Source organism: Ranitomeya variabilis, chromosome 2, assembly GCF_051348905.1.
Source record: "Ranitomeya variabilis isolate aRanVar5 chromosome 2, aRanVar5.hap1, whole genome shotgun sequence".
NCBI classification, from domain to species: Eukaryota; Metazoa; Chordata; class Amphibia; order Anura; family Dendrobatidae; genus Ranitomeya; species Ranitomeya variabilis.
In genome coordinates, this window is record NC_135233.1 from 849,036,533 (window position 1) to 849,058,076 (window position 21,544).

Consider the following 21,544-nt stretch of genomic DNA (forward strand, 5'->3'; position numbering starts at 1 on the left):
TTTCATCTGCTTTTCACCCTCAGACTAATGGCCAGACCGAGCGGACTAATCAGACCCTGGAGACATATCTGAGGTGTTTTGTCTCTGCTGACCAGGATGATTGGGTTGCTTTTTTGCCATTGGCAGAGTTCGCCCTCAATAATCGGGCCAGCTCTTCCACCTTGGTGTCCCCGTTTTTCTGTAATTCGGGGTTTCACCCTCGATTTTCCTCCGGTCAGGTGGAATCCTCGGATTGTCCTGGAGTGGATGCGGTGGTGGAGAGATTGCATCACATCTGGGGGCAGGTTATGGACAATTTGAAGTTGTCCCAGGAGAAGACTCAGCGTTTTGCCAACCGTCATCGTCGTGTTGGTTCTCGGCTTTGTGTTGGAGATTTGGTGTGGTTGTCTTCTCGTTTTGTCCCTATGAGGGTCTCTTCTCCTAAGTTTAAACCTCGGTTCATCGGCCCTTATAGAATATTGGAGATTCTTAATCCTGTTTCTTTCCGTTTGGACCTCCCTGCGTCCTTTTCCATTCATAACGTTTTTCATCGGTCGTTATTGCGCAGGTATGAGGTACCTGTGGTACCTTCAGTTGAGCCTCCTGCTCCGGTGTTGGTTGAGGGTGAGTTGGAGTACGTTGTGGAGAAAATTTTGGACTCTCGTGTTTCCAGACGGAGACTCCAGTATCTGGTCAATTGGAAGGGTTACGGCCAGGAGGATAATTCGTGGGTCAATGCATCTGATGTTCATGCTTCTGATCTTGTTCGTGCCTTCCATAGGGCTCATCCTGGTCGCCCTGGTGGATCTGGTGAGGGTTCGGTGCCCCCTCCTTGAGGGGGGGGGTACTGTTGTGAATTTGGATTCTGGGCTCCCCCGGTGGCCGCTTGTGGAATTGGACTTGTCATCCTCTTTCCTGTTTCACCTGGTTCCATCAGTAGTGGGTGTCGCTATTTAAGCTCATTTCTCTGGTGGTTTCTTGCCGGTCAACAATGTTATCTGATGCCTCTCAGTGCTTGTTCCTGCTTCTAGACTACTACTAGATAAGTTGGACTTTTGTCCATGTTTTGTTTTGCCTATTTGTTCCAGTTCACAGCTGAAGTTTTGTTACTGTGTCTGGAAAGCTCTCGTTGATCAGGGATTGCTACTCTGGCGTTATGAGTTAATGCCAGAGTTTAAGGTAATCTCTGGATGGTGTTTTGTTAGTGTTTTTCTGCTGACCATGAAAGTATACTATCTGTCTTCTGCTATCTAGTAAGCGGACCTCAAATTTGCTAAGACTATTTTCCTGCTGCGTTTGTTGTTTCATCTGAACTCACCGTCATTATATGTGGGGGGCTACTGTCTTCTTTGGAATATTTCTCTAGAGGTGAGCCAGGTCTTATATTTCCCTCTGCTAGCTATTTAGGTCTTAGGCCAGAGCTGGGCATCTAGCGATAAATAGGAAATGCTACCTGGCTATTTCTAGTTGCGCGGCAGGCTTAGTTCATGGTCAGTATAGTTCCATCTTCCGAGAGCTTGTCCCTCTATAGGCTTGCTATGATCTCTGCCTGCAGAGATCATGACAGCAGGTACTGTGCGTGTTTCCCGTTCATTAGAATAGGAAGTGTCCATGATTGGCAGGTACTGTGCGTGTTTCCCGTTCATTAGAATAGGAAGTGTCCATGATTGGCAGGTATTGTGCGTGTTTCCTGCTCATTAGAATAGTAAGTGTCCATGATTGGCAGGTATTGTGCTTGTTTCCTGCTCATTAGAATAGGAAGTGTCCACGATTGGCAGGTATTGTGCGTGTTTCTTGCTCATTAGAAAAGGAAGTGTCCATGATTGGCAGGTATTCTGCGTGTTTCCCGCTCATTAGAAGGACGTGTCCATGATTGGCTGGAATTGTGCTTGCTTCCTGCTCATTAGAAGAGGAAGTGTCCACCATTGGCAGGTATTGCGCGTGTTTCCCGTTCATTAGAATCATGATTGACAGGTATTGTGCGTGTTTCCCGTTCATTAGAAAAGGACGTGTCAATGATTGGCAGGTACTGTGTGTGTTTCCTGCTCATTAGAATAGGAAGTGTCCATGATTGGCAGGTATTGTGTGTGTTTCCCATTCATTAGAATAGGATGTGTCCATGATTGGCAGGTATTGTGCATTTTTCCTGCTCATTAGAATAGGAAGTGTCCATGATTGGCAGGTATTGTGCGTGTTTCCTGCTCATTAGAATAGGAAGTCTCCACAACTGGTAGGTATTGTGTGTTTCCTGTTCATTAGAATAGGAAGTGTCCATGATTTGCAGGTACTGTGCGTGTTTCCCGTTAATTAGAATAGGAAGTGTCCATGATTGGCAAGTATTGTGCATGTTTCCTGCTCATTAGAATCATGATTGGCATGTATTGTGCATGTTTCCTGCTCATTAGAATAGGTCGTGTCCATGACTTGCAGGTATTGTGCGTGTTTCCCGTTCATTAGAATAGGCAGTGTCCATGATTGGCAGGTACTGTGCATGTTTCCTGCTCATTAGAATCATGATTGACAGGTATTGTGCATGTTTCCTGCTCATTAGAGTCATGATTGGCAGGTAATGTGCGTGTTTCCTGCTGATTAGAATAGGACGTGTCCATGACTGGCAGGTATTGTGCGTGTTTCTTGCTCATTGGAATAGGAAGTGTCAACGACTGGCAGGTATTGTGTTTGTTTCCCGCTCATTAGAATAGGTTGTGTCCATGACTGGAAGGTATTGTGCGTGTTTCCCGCTCATTAGAATAGAAAGTGTCCGTGATTGGCAGGTATTGTGTGTGTTTCCTGATCATTAGAATAGGAAGGGTCTACGACTGGCAGGTATTGTGCGTGTTTCTCGCTCATTAGAATAGGAAGTGTCCACGATTGGCAGGTATTGTGCGTGTTTCCCGTTCATTAGAATAGGACGTGTCCATGATTGGCAGGTACTGTGCGTGTTTCCCGTTCATTAGAATAGGAAGTGTCCATGATTGGCAGGTACTGTGCGTGTTTCCCGTTCATTAGAATAGGAAGTGTCCATGATTGGCAGGTATTGTGCGTGTTTCCTGCTCATTAGAATAGTAAGTGTCCATGATTGGCAGGTATTGTGCTTGTTTCCTGCTCATTAGAATAGGAAGTGTCCACGATTGGCAGGTATTGTGCGTGTTTCTTGCTCATTAGAAAAGGAAGTGTCCATGATTGGCAGGTATTCTGCGTGTTTCCCGCTCATTAGAAGGACGTGTCCATGATTGGCTGGAATTGTGCTTGCTTCCTGCTCATTAGAAGAGGAAGTGTCCACCATTGGCAGGTATTGCGCGTGTTTCCCGTTCATTAGAATCATGATTGACAGGTATTGTGCGTGTTTCCCGTTCATTAGAAAAGGACGTGTCAATGATTGGCAGGTACTGTGTGTGTTTCCTGCTCATTAGAATAGGATGTGTCCATGATTGGCAGGTATTGTGCATTTTTCCTGCTCATTAGAATAGGAAGTGTCCATGATTGGCAGGTATTGTGCGTGCTTCCTGCTCATTAGAATAGGAAGTCTCCCCAACTGGTAGGTATTGTGTGTTTCCTGCTCATTAGAATAGGAAGTGTCCATGATTGGCAGGTATTGTGTGTGTTTCCCATTCATTAGAATAGGATGTGTCCATGATTGGCAGGTATTGTGCATTTTTCCTGCTCATTAGAATAGGAAGTGTCCATGATTGGCAGGTATTGTGCGTGTTTCCTGCTCATTAGAATAGGAAGTCTCCACAACTGGTAGGTATTGTGTGTTTCCTGTTCATTAGAATAGGAAGTGTCCATGATTTGCAGGTACTGTGCGTGTTTCCCGTTAATTAGAATAGGAAGTGTCCATGATTGGCAAGTATTGTGCATGTTTCCTGCTCATTAGAATCATGATTGGCATGTATTGTGCATGTTTCCTGCTCATTAGAATAGGAAGTGTCCACGACTGGCAGGTATTGTGCGTGTTTCTCGCTCATTAGAATAGGAAGTGTCCACGATTGGCAGGTATTGTGCATGTTTCCAGCTCATTAGAATAGGAAGTGTCCATGATTGGCAGGTATTGTGCGTGTTTCCCGTTCATTAGAATAGGACGTGTCCATGATTGGCAGGTACTGTGCGTGTTTCCTGCTCATTAGAATAGGAAGTGTCCACGATTGGCAGGTATTGTGCGTGTTTCCCGTTCATTAGAATAGGAAGTGTCCACGATTGGCAGGTATTGTGCGTGTTTCCTGCTCATTAGAATAGGAAGTTTCCATGATTGGCAGGTATTGTGCGTGTTTCCCGTTAATTAGAATATGAAGTGTCCATGATTGGCAGGTACTGTGCGTGTTTCCTGCTCATTAGAATAGGAAGTTTCCATGATTGGCAGGTATTGTGCGTGTTTCCTGCTCATTAGAATAGGACGTGTCCATGATTGGCAGGTGCGTGTTTCCTGTTCGGGGTCTTTGCTGGTGTTCGGGGTCTTGGCAGGTGTTTGGGGTCACACCATCAGAAGCACTGAGCGCCTCTATTCAGCACCAGACATCTCCTTTAAATAAAACTTTCCGACCTTTATCTGGAAAACCCCTTTACTTGTCTCCAACCATATACGATTTGCTGTATATGAGAAATGTACAGGATCTAACTTTTCATTTCCTCACACAATGTACCGATTGGTATGAAAAGTAGCAGAGAACAGAGAGCTGCTGTAATAATAGCAGGCAGCAGGCAGACGCCATGTCTGGATATTCCGCCTTTCTGTGGTGTCGCTTCGGGCACACAACCTACTGTAGAGCATACGGTTTTAGGATTCTGAGCGTCGCCTTATATACATCATTGTAGCTGACAGCAAATATGCCGCCGTTGCTGAACGTACCAAACGCTAAATCATGAAGTGCGCTTCATCTACATTCCGTCCTTTGGTGTTCCCGCGCTCCATTCTCATTCTCTGGCCTTCTTCAACTGTTTTGTTTATTCTGCTACTAGTTCAAAACTGTCGTACCCCGTTAATGTGCCCTGCGCCATGCCAGGCTGGCATATGGATTCATCAGACTTTGCCTCCCTCACTGTGCCTTCAGTCCTTTATTCCCTTGCAGTATAGGTATTACAGAGGTAGCAGAAGAATATGTCATTAACTCTTCAGTGCTGCACAGAGTGAAAGTGAAAGCTCTGAGATACACGGGCTTTCCACCACAGATTTTTATGTACCATCAATGGCCGATCAGCACTAGAACAAACAACTCTCAAGAGACCAAGGCGATAGGTGAACAGCGGATTATGATACTTAATAGTTATATATATATATATACACACACAGTCTGACACACATATTTCACTGCAAATTATAACTGGGAAGTAAAATATAGGCAAAATGAAAAGTCACCAAAACCAAAGATCCACAAGTGAGACAAAAGTCGTGATGTCATAGGAGGTCAGAAATGGCAGGAGTGACACATTAGGGGATGGCAAGGGGACTAGAAATTAAACTGCATGAACCCATCACCCACCCAGTACATAGAACCAACACAGATATAAAGTGCAGAGCGGTGGGACAAGAGGACTTACTTGAGAATTAAGTGCTGTGGAAAGTGTTGTGACCAGGTCAAGTTGACCTTGGACAGCGGACTATGGTTAGGAGATCTATGCCTGCTTCAAGTGGACATCATCAAGGAATGACAAAAACTGCTAACAGCAAGTATAAGGGTATGTGCACACGTTTCGGATTTTGCTGCGGATCTGCAGCGGTTTTGACACTGTGGATTCGCAGCAGTTTTCCATGCGTTTACAGTACCATGTAAACCTATGGAAAACAAAATCCGCAGTGCACATGCTGCGGAAAAAAACGGGCGGAAACGCAGCGTTGTTTATTCCTCAGCATGTTCATTCTTCGTGCGGATTCCGCAGCGGTTTACACCTGCTCCATGATAGGAATCCGCAGGTGTAAAACCGCAGGTGGAATCCGCACAAAAACCACATAAAATCCGCGGTAAATCCACAGTAAATCCGCAGGTAAAACGCAGTGCTTTTTACCTGCGGATTTCTCAAAACAGGTGCGGAAAAATCCGCAGAGGTTCCATCTACGTGTGCACATACCCTAATGGTGCAGGTTAGCACATTCCACAGAACAGGTGCAGCACAGGAGAAGTCCTGCTGACTGGAATGAGAAGATTTTATAATGAAAGTATGAAAGATATTTGTTGGTAGATGACGTAATATGCAAGAAAATTCTCAGCCCAGGAGGAGGGTGGGAATAGAGCTGGCGTGACAGAGGCTTCAGATCTACCATAGCTCTTCAGCCTCACTGGCATATCAATTCAAATGCTGCTTTCTCAGTAACGGAGGAACGGACTGATCATATAAAGGTATAGCTGGACTGGTCTATAAAAAAGAGTGACATGTGCATACAAATAGTTTGGGGCGTGAAATCCTGCTGACAGATTCTCTTTAGTTTTAGGATTTCTTGATGATGTTCTCTTGAAGGATGTTTATATCGCCTAACCATATTTTATTGCCCATAGCCTCCTAATTTTCAGCTGAACACTCAGCCTGTAGTTGCCCCTGGCCTGTGCCACATAGGGAACCACACACTGCCCAGGTAGGAGTCCTATGATGCAGTGCTACATATGAGACATGGAAGAGAAGAGAGTTTGCACATTGCCGATCACTTGACACAGCTTGAAGTGGCAACCAGAGCGGAATTTGCCCTGCCCTGGAAAACCCCTTTAATACCAGTTTCAGTCTGCAGTCAGCGCAAACCCTTAGGGTATGTGCACACGTAGTTGGAATCTCAGCGGATTTTTCCGCACCTGTTTTTCCGCACTGCATTTTACCTGCGGATTTACCGTAGATATTATGCGTTTTTTGTGCGGATTCCTATTATGGAGCAGGTGTAAACCGCTGCGAAATCCGCACAAAGAATGAACATGCTGCGGAATAAACAACGCTGCGTTTCCTCGTGTTTTTTTCCGCAGCATGTGCACTGCGGATTTTGTTTTCCATAGTATTACATGGTACTGTAAACTCATGGAAAACAGCTGCGAATCCGCAGTCAAAACCATTGCGGATCAGCAGCAAAATCCGCAACGTGTGCACATAGCCTCACATCTTAACCCTTAAACATGCAGCGATCTTGTCTAAGTCTCCCATACACAGGCGCGCTCGTTTGGATTAACGCTCCTGTGTTCTCCATCAGAGCTGCTGCCAGAAATGTCAGGTGGTGGCGGATCTCAGTAAGAACAAAAGGATCACCAGGTCCCAAATTGGACGTTTAGGATCCTTAACTCCCCTGACAACCATGTGTACGGGCCCCATATGCACATTAGCCAGGATGAACCCGTCACTATCAGCGGGCTAGGCCAGCATTAGTCTAATGTGCACGGGGGCTTTAAATAGGGACTTCATCACATTTAGCAGAGTGGAGAAACTGGCTCTATTCAGTAGCAAATATGAGCCCACTGAACGATCCTCACTTTAAAGAGCAGTGTGCCATCTAGTGGAATCAGCTAGTAATGCAGTATCTCGATCACTGTCTCATGCATAGCTGCAATCGCCTCCGTCATGTGTGAGTGTGCGCATTCTAGTCTCCATGCTATAGGATCGGCAACTATGGAGGAAATTCAAGTTCAAGCTCACACATTCCCATTGGAATTAAGTTGCATACATTTCATTTCCAAGGGCTCACAGTAGTGTAGTGATGATCTGGAGGTCGGGTGGCTCCATCCAGCTTAGGCTATTTTCACATTTGCGTTAGAATCCGCAGCGTTTAATCTGCATCCGCAAGTGCAGGAAAAAACGCTTGGAAACGCGTACAAACGCGGCGTTTTTTAGTCGCATGCGGGAACGCATGCGGTTAAAAAAACGCCGCGTTTGCACGCTTTTCCATGCGTTTTTTTCTGCGTTTGCGTTTTTGGTGCGCATGGTGACAAATTTTACAGGAGAAAAATCTAGATGACCAGAACCGCCAATGTGACTACAGAGGGCGTGTATTATGGGATCTCAATATATAGACCCTTGAACAGCTGTAATCTTCAGATTTTGCTCCTGTATCCTGTGTCATGATGGATCTTCGCATGGAGAGCTTTTATTTCAACCTGGATTTAAGCATCAAGCTGTTTCTTGCCTGTGCATTTGCTTGGGAGCAAGACAGAAATCACGAAAGATGGAGAAGGAGACATAGTAGGCGTTTTTGGAGGCACCCCATTATCGAACTACGTGAGAGCCGTGGAGCCTATCACACGCTGTATGGCGAGCTTAATGCCAACCCGGACAAATTCAAGGAATATACAAGGATGTCGCAAGACTCGTTTCGGGATTTGCTTGCTCGTGTCCAAGGAGCCATATGGAGACAGGACACCCAGCTCCGTAGAGCGATTCCACCCGAGGAACATCTGCTGGTTACATTAAGGTACGTTCCAAATCTAAACAAATGCCAGTGCTAATTTTGGGTGTTCTGACATGTATTTTTTCGGTATTTTCCTTTGTCTTTAGCATAAGAACACCATACATAGAATTGATTTTATTATTTTTCTTTTTTTTATTTTCTTCCAGATTTCTGGGGGTGGCTAATCAGTGTCTAGACATGTTTTTCTCTGGTGCAACGCATGCGTTCACTAACGCAAGCATACGCATGTGACTGCAGCCGCATGCGTTCATATAGACAGCAATGCGTTTTTTTGGCGCATTTCTTCCGCTAACAACCGCATACTTTTCTAGTCGGCAAATTGACGACTCTAAAATTACTACATGTAGCGTTTACCGCGCCAAACCGCAGACAAAACGACACATGCGTCGTCAAACGCGGCAAAACGCAATCAAACGCAGACACTTGCGTCCCTAATGTTAAACATAGGAATACACAACGCATGCGGATTATTGCAAAAGAAACGCTGTGGACACAACCGCAAATGTGAAACCGGCCTTATTGTGCAGCCATAGTGTCCACATAGGCATCATGGCGTCAGCGCGTCTAGTAATCCACTACAGGGGAAACGGATTACATGACTTGAGACAAGTTTCTGAAGGAGAAAATATTTTAAGGCAATATTTTTTTGGTTTTTACAAAGTAGTCATGGCCCGGCGTAATTGCCATGAATTATAGTTTAAAGCTATGCCAGCCTGGTTAGCGCTTTTGGTGCACGGACAGGCATGGACACATTAATTAAAGGGAATCTGTCACCAGGTTTCTTGCCACCTAATCTGAGAGCAGCATAATGTAGGGAAAGAAACCCTGAATCCAGCAATGTATCAGCAGTTTTACCAGCATCACTAGAGGACTCCCACGCCTGCTGGCATGTAGTCCTTAATATTAATAAGCTCTGTATAACCCCACCTCCACAATTGACTGGCATCTTTCTGCCTATGCAGTGTGTACAGAAAGTCGCCAATCAGTGGTGTGGGAGAGTAAGGGTATGTGTCCACATTCAGGAAACGCTGCGTTTTTGACGCAGCGCTGAGCCGCAGCGTCAAAAACGCAGCGTCCAGATGTTACAGCATAGTGGAGGGGATTTAATGAAATCCCGTCTCCACTGTGCATTAAAAAAAGCATGCGTTTTTCCCACAAAAACGCACATGCGTTGCGTTTTTTAAGAACGCAGCATGTTGCTACAATGAGCAAAACACGCAGGAACACCGCAGGTGCATTTTTGGTCAGGATTTTACCTGCATAAAATCCTGACCAAAGCCTGAAGCAAGCCTGAATGTGGACACATACCCTTATACAGAGCTCAGTATTCAGAGAACTGGCAGATCTGCAGCTACAGTAAGCAGCCCAGTAATTGACATATCGCTGGAATCAGGGTCTCTTTCCTTACCTCACGCTGCTTTCAGATGAGGAGGTAAAAACCTGCTGACACATTCCCTTTAAGAGGCCTATGTCTGTGTGCGATGCTTGCACATTGGCTCCACCAGCTTTGTGCCCACTCTCTGTTCTGCATAACATGAGGGTCCTGAGTAGGGAAGCCCCTGTGTCCCCCCAAGAGTTCCCTCAGAGGAGAAAGTTTACATGACAATGCAGAGAAAAACAAACACCAGGTGAATTTCTGTTCCTCTGTATGACATAAATGACTATGGTAGCATGGCAGCGTGGAATGTTCCTCTCGCCGTCTCTATGACAACACAACAAAAAACGACAGCAATTCCAGGAAACAAAACTACTAACTACAGAAAACAGGAACAACAGATGTAACACTTCAAGAAAGGAGTGACGAGATTCCCCCTGTAGGATGCGCAGCCCCGATATTGTACGTTACTGTTCACACCCATCATTGGAACGCACCGCCACGGCAATACGACACAGCACACAAGGAGTTAACCAACACGAGCAGCAGCAGGAGGGTGTGCTCACCAGAAACACAACATTCACTTATTCACCTCTGTGTGTACAGGAGACACAACACAGCTTCCTGCCAGATTATCACTTGTCTCCCTTTCATTTTTCTAGCCCTTTTCCCTGCTTTTCAAGCTGCAGATATTTCACTTTTTCTCACTGAAGGCAGAAATGTAGACAGATTTGAGCAGTTTTTGAGCATGGACAATCAGAGCTGGAGGGAGGAAATTACAGAAAAGTGGAGCAGAAAAAAAAAGTATTTTCTCTCCTAAGATATATTACAAAGTATCTTATTTTTTATTTTAAAAAAACTATTGGTCACCTTTGTGGAATTTATTTTTACTTAGGTGCATGTATTTGGGGCTTAAAAATATATTTTGCTATTGGGTTTCATTACAAATTTTGCAAATCAGTTTGCGGGCTGCAGAATGAGTTAACTGAGAAGCCATGAGGGAGTTCGTTCTGATGGTCACACATTTATCTGTTTTTTCCGGAGTTCCTCTACAGTGATTTATGACCACAGACCACATCAAAGTTAAATGTGCAGGAAACAAAGAAGCTGTATTATTAATGAAGCCCGATATTACTCCAAATACATGAATTTAAGTAAAAACTAAATAAATGGCCCTGAGAGACATCTCTTCATTGTCCTGTTGATTTCTGATAACTAAAGTGTAATTACTATGTAGAATGTCTGTAGTAGTAACATCAGAGGCCAGCTCCGATCTCCTAACTGCTAATGGGCTGTGTGACAACACAGCATTTCTTCTTAATTATGCCAGACGTAACTTGTGTAGGCCCAGAATCATAAACAGTTGTCTGAAGCATTGACTCTTCTCGTAGGACGAATATTTACCCCTAATATTATCTCCTACATTTTATCTTCTGTTATCATTGCAAAACAGTAAGGCATGGATACTGAACAATGATGTGTGCTGATATGTTGATTACATACATTGTCCAGGCCAGCCAGTTTCTTGGCATTCCCAAAAAGGAGGAAAAACCATGCCAATAGCTTACATAATTGAACAATGTAGGTTGGCCTCATTCACATTTCTCTCTGACCTCTGGATGCTGGTTGAAGGCAAGTTGAGAACTATATAAAGAGACTTGTTCTTCTGGTCGGTGTGACTCTTCAGGATCTCGGCTTAGGGTACTGTGGACCCGGCTAGTAGAACACAGGACTGCTTCATTGACCATCACTGAAACCACAGAAACATCTTAAAGAATCCAGGTTGGGACAATCGGGTCACCTGGCCACATACCTCACTGCTCTCGGTTAGCTTCCTAAGCTTGTCGCTACCTCCTCACTGTGGGGGCCCACCAAAAGTGGGGAGCCACTGGTGGGGGTAAGCGACACTGGAAGCAGGTCTTATTCTGGGGAGTCAGCGGAAGGGTGAGACTGCAAATTGCACCATCTTGGGTATTTGCTGGGACTGGTCTGTATGCTATTGTGTGTTGGTGGTTCAATAAATTATTGCCATATTGTTTTACCCCCACCTTGTGAAGTCTGAACAGTGTTCTGCTCACGGGGAGAGAGCAGGAGTTCAGTGGTATGGTCCCTGGTCCACGCAGTCTTTCTAAAGACAGCCAGGCCAGCGGAAGAGAGCACCCACTGACCCCCGTGTCTCCACAGGGTCCTCAGAAGTTTTGTCTGAAGGATGTGTGAGAGAGGCTGCTGATTGGCTGCATTGCTCACATGGCGTAACAATGTGACAGGAGCGCCAGAAAACCCAGAGTCGACATCACTGAGTGCGAGAGGCGAGTATCTGTTATTTTTCATTTACATTGGCGAATATAGGATTTAAGGACTTGGAAGAGTAGGGGACAGCCCCTTTAAGAAAGAAGCCTAGACAACCCATTTGACAAGTAAATGACTGAGAAGCCTGGCCCGTCTCCCATTAATGCGAGTGCTCTCCGACTCCACCACGAGTCCGTTACGTCCCTGCTTATAGCAGGAGGTCCTGGGCACTCCAGGTTACATATGTGACTCTGTATGTCAGGGTGGCATCAGCCATTCTGTAACAAACCAGTACCACTCTCTGCTCACGACATGGCAGCTTTTCTAGCGCATTATTGCAGCTCCTCAGCGGATAATTAGAGGGCATGTAATAGATTTCATTGCAATCACCAACTACAATAAGAACATTTTACAAATCTGATGAACAAGTCTCTTTACTTACAGCAAGAAACACACTTGTGCTATCTCTCCACGGAGCGAGAAGGAGCCCAAGGCTGCAGAGGTTGGCACTCGTATCCATTTTCTTCCACCCTTGGCTGACAAATATACCAAATCTGGCCAGAATACTGCTGTGTGATTGTGTCCTACACGGCCATCACTCACCCTTCTTGAAGGGTTGGTCCAATGGTTAAATATCGTTTTACTGCTTGATCACACAAAACATTACAGTAAAAAACTAAATAAGGTTAGGCCACCTGTGGACATGGGATCCCTGTGAGGAAACCGCTACTGAGCATGTGCGACCACCAGCACTAGACACATTAGGTGGACATTCTGAGTAAGAATGGAAAGAACACCAGGGGGCGACATAACAGGAGCATTTTTACAGTATGTAAAAGTCCAATCTGACAGTGATGGCTGTGTTTAGACAAAGTATGACCGGTAACTCTAGCCTTGGGGGATCATGTACACTGGCAAAAAACTCCTATGACAGTGTACAGAGCCTGTGCAGTACCTTCCTTATGAAGCTAATACACCTCCACTCACTGCTGTACAAGATCTATTGTAGAATGGGAGAATACCTGTGCTCATATGGGGTCCAATCAACTTCATCACTCTGGATTTCTATATGAAATCAGTGCACAGGGCTCAGGAAATATATGGAATTACAAAAGAAGGCTCAGGGATTATATTGAATAACAGCAGAGGACTCATAGATGATATGGAATTACAGCAGAGGGCTCAGGGATGATACGGAATTACAGCAGAGGGCTCAGGGATGATATGGAATTACAGCAGAGGGCTCAGGGATGATATGGAATTACAGCAGAGGGCTCAGGGATGATATGGAATTACAGCACAGGGCTCAGGGATGATATGGAATTACAGCACAGGGCTCAGGGATGATATGGAATTACAGCAGAGGGCTCAGGGATGATATGGAATTACAGCACAGGGCTCAGGGATGATATGGAATTACAGCACAGGGCTCAGGGATGATATGGAATTACAGCAGAGGGCTCAGGGATGATATGGAATTACAGCAGAGGGCTCAGGGATGATATGGAATTACAGCAGAGGGCTCAGGGATGATATGGAATTACAGCAGAGGGCTCAGGGATGATATGGAATTACAGCAGAGGGCTCAGGGATGATATGGAATTACAGCAGAGGGCTCAGGGATATGGAATTACAGCAGAGGGCTCAGGGATGATATGGAATTACAGCAGAGGGCTCAGGGATGATATGGAATTACAGCACAGGGCTCAGGGATGATATGGAATTACAGCACAGGGCTCAGGGATGATATGGAATTACAGCACAGGGCTCAGGGATGATATGGAATTACAGCACAGGGCTCAGGGATGATATGGAATTACAGCAGAGGGCTCTGGGATTATATGGAATTACAGCAGAGGGCTCAGGGATGATATGGAATTACAGGAGAGGGCTCAGGGATGATATGGAATTACAGCAGAGGGCTCAGGGATGATATGGAATTACAGGAGAGGGCTCAGGGATGATATGGAATTACAGCAGAGGGCTCAGGGATGATATGGAATTACAGGAGAGGGCTCAGGGATGATATGGAATTACAGGAGAGGGCTCAGGGATGATATGGAATTACAGGAGAGGGCTCAAGGATGATATGGAATTACAACAGAGGGCTCAGGGATGATATGGAATTACAGGAGAGGGCTCAAGGATGATATGGAATTACAGGAGAGGGCTCAAGGATGATATGGAATTACAGCAGAGGGCTCAGGGATGATATAGAATTACAGAAGAGGGCTCAGGGATGATATTTAATTACAGCAGAGGGCTCAGGGATGATATGGAATTACAGCAGAGGGCTCAGGGATGATATGGAATTACAGGAGAGGGCTCAGGGATGATACTGAATTACAGCAGAGGGCTCAGGGATGATATAGAATTACAGGAGAGGAATCGGGGATGATATGGAATTACAGCAGAGAGCTCAGGGATGATACAGAATTACAGCAGAGAGCGCAGGGATGACATGGAATTACAGCAGAGGGCTCCGAGATAGTGATAGGCGAACCCCTGCATGTGGCCCGAACATCCAATTTTTGATGCGCTCTCATGCAAACACTGCCTCTGATCGGCGGTAAAATCATTACCGTCTGTCAGAGAGCTGCAGTTCCCACAGTCATATGACAGCGTGAGCCCGCAGAAATGACCCAAGGTAAAATGTTTACCTCCGGTCACTGGCATCGGCTGATGGGACTACTATTTCCGTCAGCCTATGCCTGCTGCCACTAATAACAGCAAGAACAGGAGGAAGCAATAGTTTTTTTCATTTAAAAAAGACGTTAGTCCAGGGCTGATTCACGTCATGGAAATACAAAACATTTAACTCACCTTGGTCCCAAGGATTCTTATTACAGCAGTGCAGCCTGATATCGTGCTATCGTCCAAACTGGTCATATATACAGGCAAAGGCAGCATCGTATTCATTTAACTATCTACCCAGGTCATTGTTATATAAATTTGTGATTGTTGATAATGTCACATTTACATTTAGCCGAAAAGTGGGCCCCTTGTGTCGGTTACTGGTGGGCCCTTGGCGCCCCAGTCAGACACTGGGCGCTACTAGAGAGAAGTACATACCTTGATGTTCACCAATGCTGAAGCATAGTGTGCAGTTGTTTCTTATAAAAGGATACAGTAAGCTCCGCCAGCATCCAGTGCTCCATTGGTAGATATGGCACAGACTGACAGCACAGTCATGCCAATGATGAAGTAGGAGAGGATCAGCATGCCCACCGTCTCATACAGACCAGACTGCCCCACCACAAATCCTGCAAAAAAGACAATAATTTGCCATCATGAGAGGGGTTCTTAGCATACAACAGTCCCTCAGTTCATTCCCTGCAGACTATATAACCCTGATAACAGGAAGGCGAAGAATACCATATCTCATCATATAACCTGAATGACATCCGCTCACAAAGGAAAAATTAAAGGGGTTGTCCAGATTTGTCACAAAAGTCTGTTTTTTCCTGTGATAGCAGCGATATGCACCTTCCGGCCACATTCCGACTAGACATGAGCAGCTTCGCTCCATTCCCTTATAATGAGTGATTCTGCACACGTCTAGTCAGACTGTGGCCGGGAGTTGCAGATTACATATTTGTGGTCACATGAGCACTTGATCTTAACGCCATCAATGGGGAATATCTGACAATGCGCTGTGCGCGATGTAAGGATTTACAAGTCTGCAGTCACATACAGTAACTGCAAAGTGTTGTGCGAAATCTGGACAATGTCCTTAAGGGAAACCTACTTGACTGCATGTAAAACCAACTACAGTGAAACCTTGAGAAAAAGTGGGCACATTTTCATTCATATGGAGTTCTATCAGCATGTCTGGATTACGCCCTTATGTTGGCATTTTATCTATATTCGATCCGTTAGTTTTATCTACATACACATCATCGTAAATCATCCAGGATAAAATCTTTTACTTTTCTATAAGTAATATGGATCCAGACAGCAGTTTTTAGGGATGCGAATTACAGTACAATTATTTGGCGTCTCGATTCTCTTTTATCAGCAATTTTCCGCCAAAAAATTGGCATGTCAAATTCATGACGAGCGATGGTGTCCCTTACACCACAAATTTTACTCCAGGACCTGACTGGAGTAAGAATATAAGGTGAGGCGCGCATGAAGGAGCACACCACTTCGCACCTCGCCTGATTCATTAATAGGCGCGCACCTCGCATTACAATCTGCGTCATAATCAAAATTGGCAAGAAAAAAAAAATCAGTCTTGAGGAATCGGGGTCTTAAAGGGAATCTGTCATCAGATTTTTGCTATTTAATATACGAACTCCATGATGTAAGGGCAGAGACTCTGATTCCAGTGATGTGTCACTTACCGGGCTGTGCTTTAACGTTTCAATACAATTGGTGTTTATCAGAGATTATTATCACTATAGGACAAGCTTCCTTGTGCATGGTAGTCCAGCCAGCTTTCTGTAACTATATAATGTACATAGGAAGCTGCAAATCAGTGTTGTGTGCAGGGGTTACACACAGCCCAACGTGTGACCTCTGCTAGTTCTGCAGCAGGGACAACTGTGGTTCTATCATTACTGCTGCACCCAAATAAACTAAGCGATACATGGTGTGAATAGTGTTCTATTCTTCCCCACAAATAGAAGGAAATCTAAGATGGATGCTCCTATAGCAGATCTGGACTGGGCTGACTACACAAAGCCCGGGAAACCACTGAATTACATTTTCAAAAAGTCATCAAATTTGTTGCAAATGACCCCAGACCCCCCTCCTTAGCCATTGTATGTCCACCAGATATTTTGATGACATTTTTGCAGCATTTTGCAAAACGTGCAACTTCTTGAGCTAAAATGGTAGCCTAAAAAATTGTTTCATTTATTCTATTTCAGTTCTATAGTGCAAATAAGAAAAAAATCTGACACTTTTTATTGTAGAGTTTCCACCATTTAACAACCAGATCAGTTTTGAAATCTGCTGCAATCAGTTTATGTCCACAGTCTATAGCAGGTAAATGGAGAAGTACAGAGAAATAACTTGCAGGATTTCTAGAAGGAAGTGACAGAAAGCGCTGGTTACCGGGTTTCAGACGGCGTTTAACTGGATGGACTACATTCATAAGGAAATTGCCGGGGCAGATTATCACTGCTCAGGTCTGTTTTCTGGTCAATACACAAAAAAAAGAAAATCTTGCAACCGGGCCAAATGCTATATTGTGACTTTTTTTACCTGATGTTTTTATTGATACCTTTTTTGGGGTGTATAGAACATTTTGATCCTTATATAACTGCATTTTTGGGGGTAGGTGCAGTAACCAAAAAAACATCAATTCTGGGGTTCTAACTTTTTTTTGGAGGCAATTATCTTATGGGTTAACACATTTTAGATTTTCAAATATTGATACCAATTATTAATCGATTATTTTTTATTTTTGAATTGTAAAAAAAAAATACTTTATTCATTTGTAATACTTTTTTTTCTCTCACTTGAACCTCTAATCATTTGTTTGCTTGTTCTATACATGGCATTATCACAGTATTGCAGCGTATCGGGCAAGGACTGGTCTTATGAAGCTCAGCCCCACTATCTGATGAAGGATTCCAGTAGTTCCCCAGCTACCATGACATCCCACAGTTGTGTTGTGGGGCAGCCATGTGCATTGACAATGATCCACATAAGGTTCACTGTGCCATAAAATTCCTCATTTTTGGAAGGAACCTAGAATCTAATTACAACCTTATAATTTATACTACCTTCAAGGGCTTTTAAATAGTGATTCTAAGCAAAAATTGCACGAAAATCATCTTTATGAATAAACTTTTACTACAATAACCAACAGTTAACATTTTATGGAACTAATTGGAAGCCATCTCAATGTGACAGTGACTGAAAATTAACTGGAATTTTTCTCTATCAGTTGTCAGTACACTTCTCAACAGTGAAATTGTTACACTTATAAAGGAGAGATGTGGAATTACGGAAATCAGACTATCAATAGTTATTAAGGATGCAACATGAGGCCTGGCATTGTCATATTGAAAAATGGATCCTGTGACACTTTGGAGACATGACCGTACCACTGGCTCTATGACCAAACCAAGGTTACAGCTGAGCTGTTAGTGTACTTGGAATGAAGAATACAAAGATCCAGCTACATTATATTATTCCACCCCACACCATAATCCCAGGAATAGGACAGGTGTGATGTTCATTTTGAAGGCCTCTTCATGGTGTTGCCCAACAGGTCTGCAGCCCAATCTCTGGTTATCATTGGGTCCAAACACAAAAGTGGGACTTATCAATGTAAAGGATAGGCTTTCATTTATATGTTGCTCTGCACTGTGATCGAATTTGACAGCGGTGGTGTGAGGTCGATGAAACACCTGTAGCTGCTAGCTGGACCTCTGGCTGATAATCCAATGTTGTGCAAATTCCTTTTCATGGTGTCATGATCCAGTCCGGAGTTTGTTTTCTGTTAACCCCCACATGACCAGTCCAGAGAAGGAATAACACCCTCTGCCTGACTTTGGAGCTGGCTGGGCTTTTTCAGACCTCTGCCGTCTGCTGGCCAGCATCAGTGACAGTTCATGCTTCCAGGCTAGAGCAGCTGACCCGTATACCCTGGTGATCCTTCTGCCTCTGACTTCCCGTATTTGTGTGAGACCCGTTCCCTATCCCTGATGTAGTGTTTGTCTGGTGGTTTACATTACATTTCATTACAGTGCATAACTCGGCCTGATCTCTGAACCCAGCCTCTTGCTTTCCATCTCTGATATCTCGTTCCCCAACCGGCTTTGACTTCTGGCTTGTACCCCAACTTCGTCTTACGTCTCACGTTTTGGATACCGCGCTCCCATTTGGCTCTGACTTCTGGCTTGTCTCTGACTTCGTTCATGCTGTGACCTCTTGTACCTCTGCTCCTGACAGTTTCTGACTCTGCTTGTCTGACCACTCTTTTGTTACCTGTGACACCTGTGCGGCTGCTCAGTGTTGCTACGCTGTTAGTGTGCAACCTCTCTTCCCTCACCAGCACCCTATGGTGGAGGTTTCGCTAAATTGCACTGCAGCCGCATGGTTTGTGTAGACACAAACTGAATATGCTTGATATGTGGCATCTAAATTCACTTGCATTACAGAATGGATCAATCGTTGACCAGCGGTACGGCAATTTCACCAAAGTGTCCATGGAGCTGTTTTTGAACACAAAAACACCAGGTTGAATGCTACTCATGATATTGTGAGCAGCCTTAAGGTTCTACCATAGACTGTAAAGTCTCCAGATTTGTCTCCCTTCGAGCACATCTTTGACATCATTGGTCAGCAAAGAGCCGCCAGCAGTAGATCTTGATGGTTTGTGTGCTCAAGTTCATTTATCGCGTGAAAACATCCCTCAGGCAACAAATATTAACCTGAATTATAGTAGCAAAGGTATGTAAGTGTGTGTATTTCTGCATGTGGCACTCATACGATGAATAAATGATACTCAGAATAATTGATACTGAATAAATTTGGGTGTTTTAAAATTTTTACTTCCTCTTTTTAATCATTTGCATATCATTAACATGTCTATCCATCCTGTGATATCCATAAGTCCACGATTTCTCCTTCTTGGTTTTGCAATTTCAATGTTGAGAAGTGTATTTTACAGTTAAACAAAATGATTTGCAGAACCTTAGTTCAGTGGCCCTGTCACTAGTTTCTGGCAGCAAGACTAAAGCACAGTGAGCCTCTATCTACCTGCTGGCATCTTGGGCACCTCTTCTCACTTGTAGGCTTCTGTGATATTATGACTAGAGATGGGCGAACCAGTGGATATTCGGGTCCGTCGGGTTCTGCCAAACTTTAGAAAAAAAGTTTGGGTACCAGAACGGTACAGCACTGCATCTGGATGTAGCAGAGTTGGAGATCATTGTTACTAACCCCTGGGCTTGATGTCAGCGGACATTACACAGGTGACATCAACCCCAAAATATTGCCCCACCTGCCAACGCACTAGGTCAAGCGAGAGGAGCCAGGCAAAAAGCCAGCATTGGCGCACCTAATGGATGCGCCTTTTCTGGGGTGGCTGTGGGCTGCTATTTTTAGGCTGGGAGGGCCAAATATCCATGGACCTTCCCAGCCTGAGAATACCAGCCCCCAGCTGTCTGCTTTACCTTGACTGGCTACCCGAACAGTAACACTGAAATCTGAGAGAAGTCCTTGTTCGAAGTCCGGTACGGACCTCAAACCTTAGGCTACTTTCACACTAGCGTTAACTGCATTCCGTCACAATGCGTCGTTTTGCCGAAAAAACGCATCCTGCAAAAGTGTTTGCAGGATGCGTTTTTTCACCATTAACATGAAGCGACGCATTGTGACGGATTGCCACACGTCGCACCCGTCGTGCGACGGATGCGTCGTGCAGTGGCGGACCGTCGGGAGCAAAAAACGCTACATGTAACGTTTTTTGCTCACGACGGTCCGCTTTTTCCGACCGCGCATGCACGGCCGGAACTCCGCCCCCACCTCCCCGCACTTCCCCGCACCTCACAATGGGGCAGCGGATGCGCTGGAAAAATGCATCCGCTGCCCCCGTTGTGCGGCGGAGACAACGCTAGCGACGGGCCGAGCCCGACGCTAGTGTGAAAGTAGCCTTACTGTTCGGGTTCGCCCATCACTAGTTATAGTTACATAGTTATTAAGGTTGAAGGAAGACTGTAAGTCCATCTAGTTCAACCCATAGCCTAACCCAACATGCCCTAACATGTTGATCCAGAGGAAGGCAAAAAAAAAACATGTGGCAAAGAGTAAGCTCCACCTTGGGGAAAAAAATTCCTTCCCGACTCCACATACGGCAATCAGACTAGTTCCCTGGATCGATGCCCTATCAAGGAATCTAGTGTATATAACATTATACTTTTCCAGAAAGGTATCCAGTCCCCTCTTAAATTTAAGTAATGAATCACTCATTACAACATCATACGGTAGAGAGTTCCATAGTCTCACTGCTCTTACAGTAAAGAATCCGCGTCTGTTATTATGCCTAAACCTTCTTTCCTCCAGACGTAGAGGATGCCCCCTTTTCCCTGTCACCGGTCTATGATTAAAAAGATCATCAGAAAGGTCTTTGTACTGTCCCCTCATATATTTATACATTAACATAAGATCACCCCTTAGCCTTCGTTTTTCCAAACTAAATAGCCCCAAGTGTAATAACCTTTCTTGGTATTGCAGACCCCCCAGTCCTCTAATAACCTTGGCCGCTCTTCTCTGCACCCGCTCCAGTTCAGCTATGTCTTTCTTATACACCGGAGACCAGAACTGTGCACAGTATTCTAAGTGTGGTCGAACTAGTGACTTGTATAGAGGTAAAATTATGTTCTCCTCATGAGCATCTATGCCTCTTTTAATGCATCCCATTATTTTATTTGCCTTTGTAGCAGCTGCCTGACACTGGCCACTGAATATGAGTTTGTCATCCACCCATATACCCAGGTCTTTTTCATTGACGGTTTTGCCCAGAGTTTTAGAATTAAGCACATAGTTATACATCTTATTGCTTCTACCCA

General features: G+C 44.7%; 1 protein-coding gene across 2 annotated transcripts in view; it reads right to left on the bottom strand.

Moving 5' to 3' along the window:
- Positions 1 to 21,544, bottom strand: part of LOC143808011 (solute carrier family 12 member 9-like) — a 349,348-nt gene that overhangs the window by 273,927 nt on the left and 53,877 nt on the right. For both annotated transcript variants that reach the window (XM_077290205.1, XM_077290206.1), the window contains exon 2: positions 15,143 to 15,277. In XM_077290205.1, the coding sequence (XP_077146320.1) occupies positions 15,143 to 15,277 (135 nt within the window). The remainder of the gene's footprint in view (positions 1 to 15,142; positions 15,278 to 21,544) is intronic.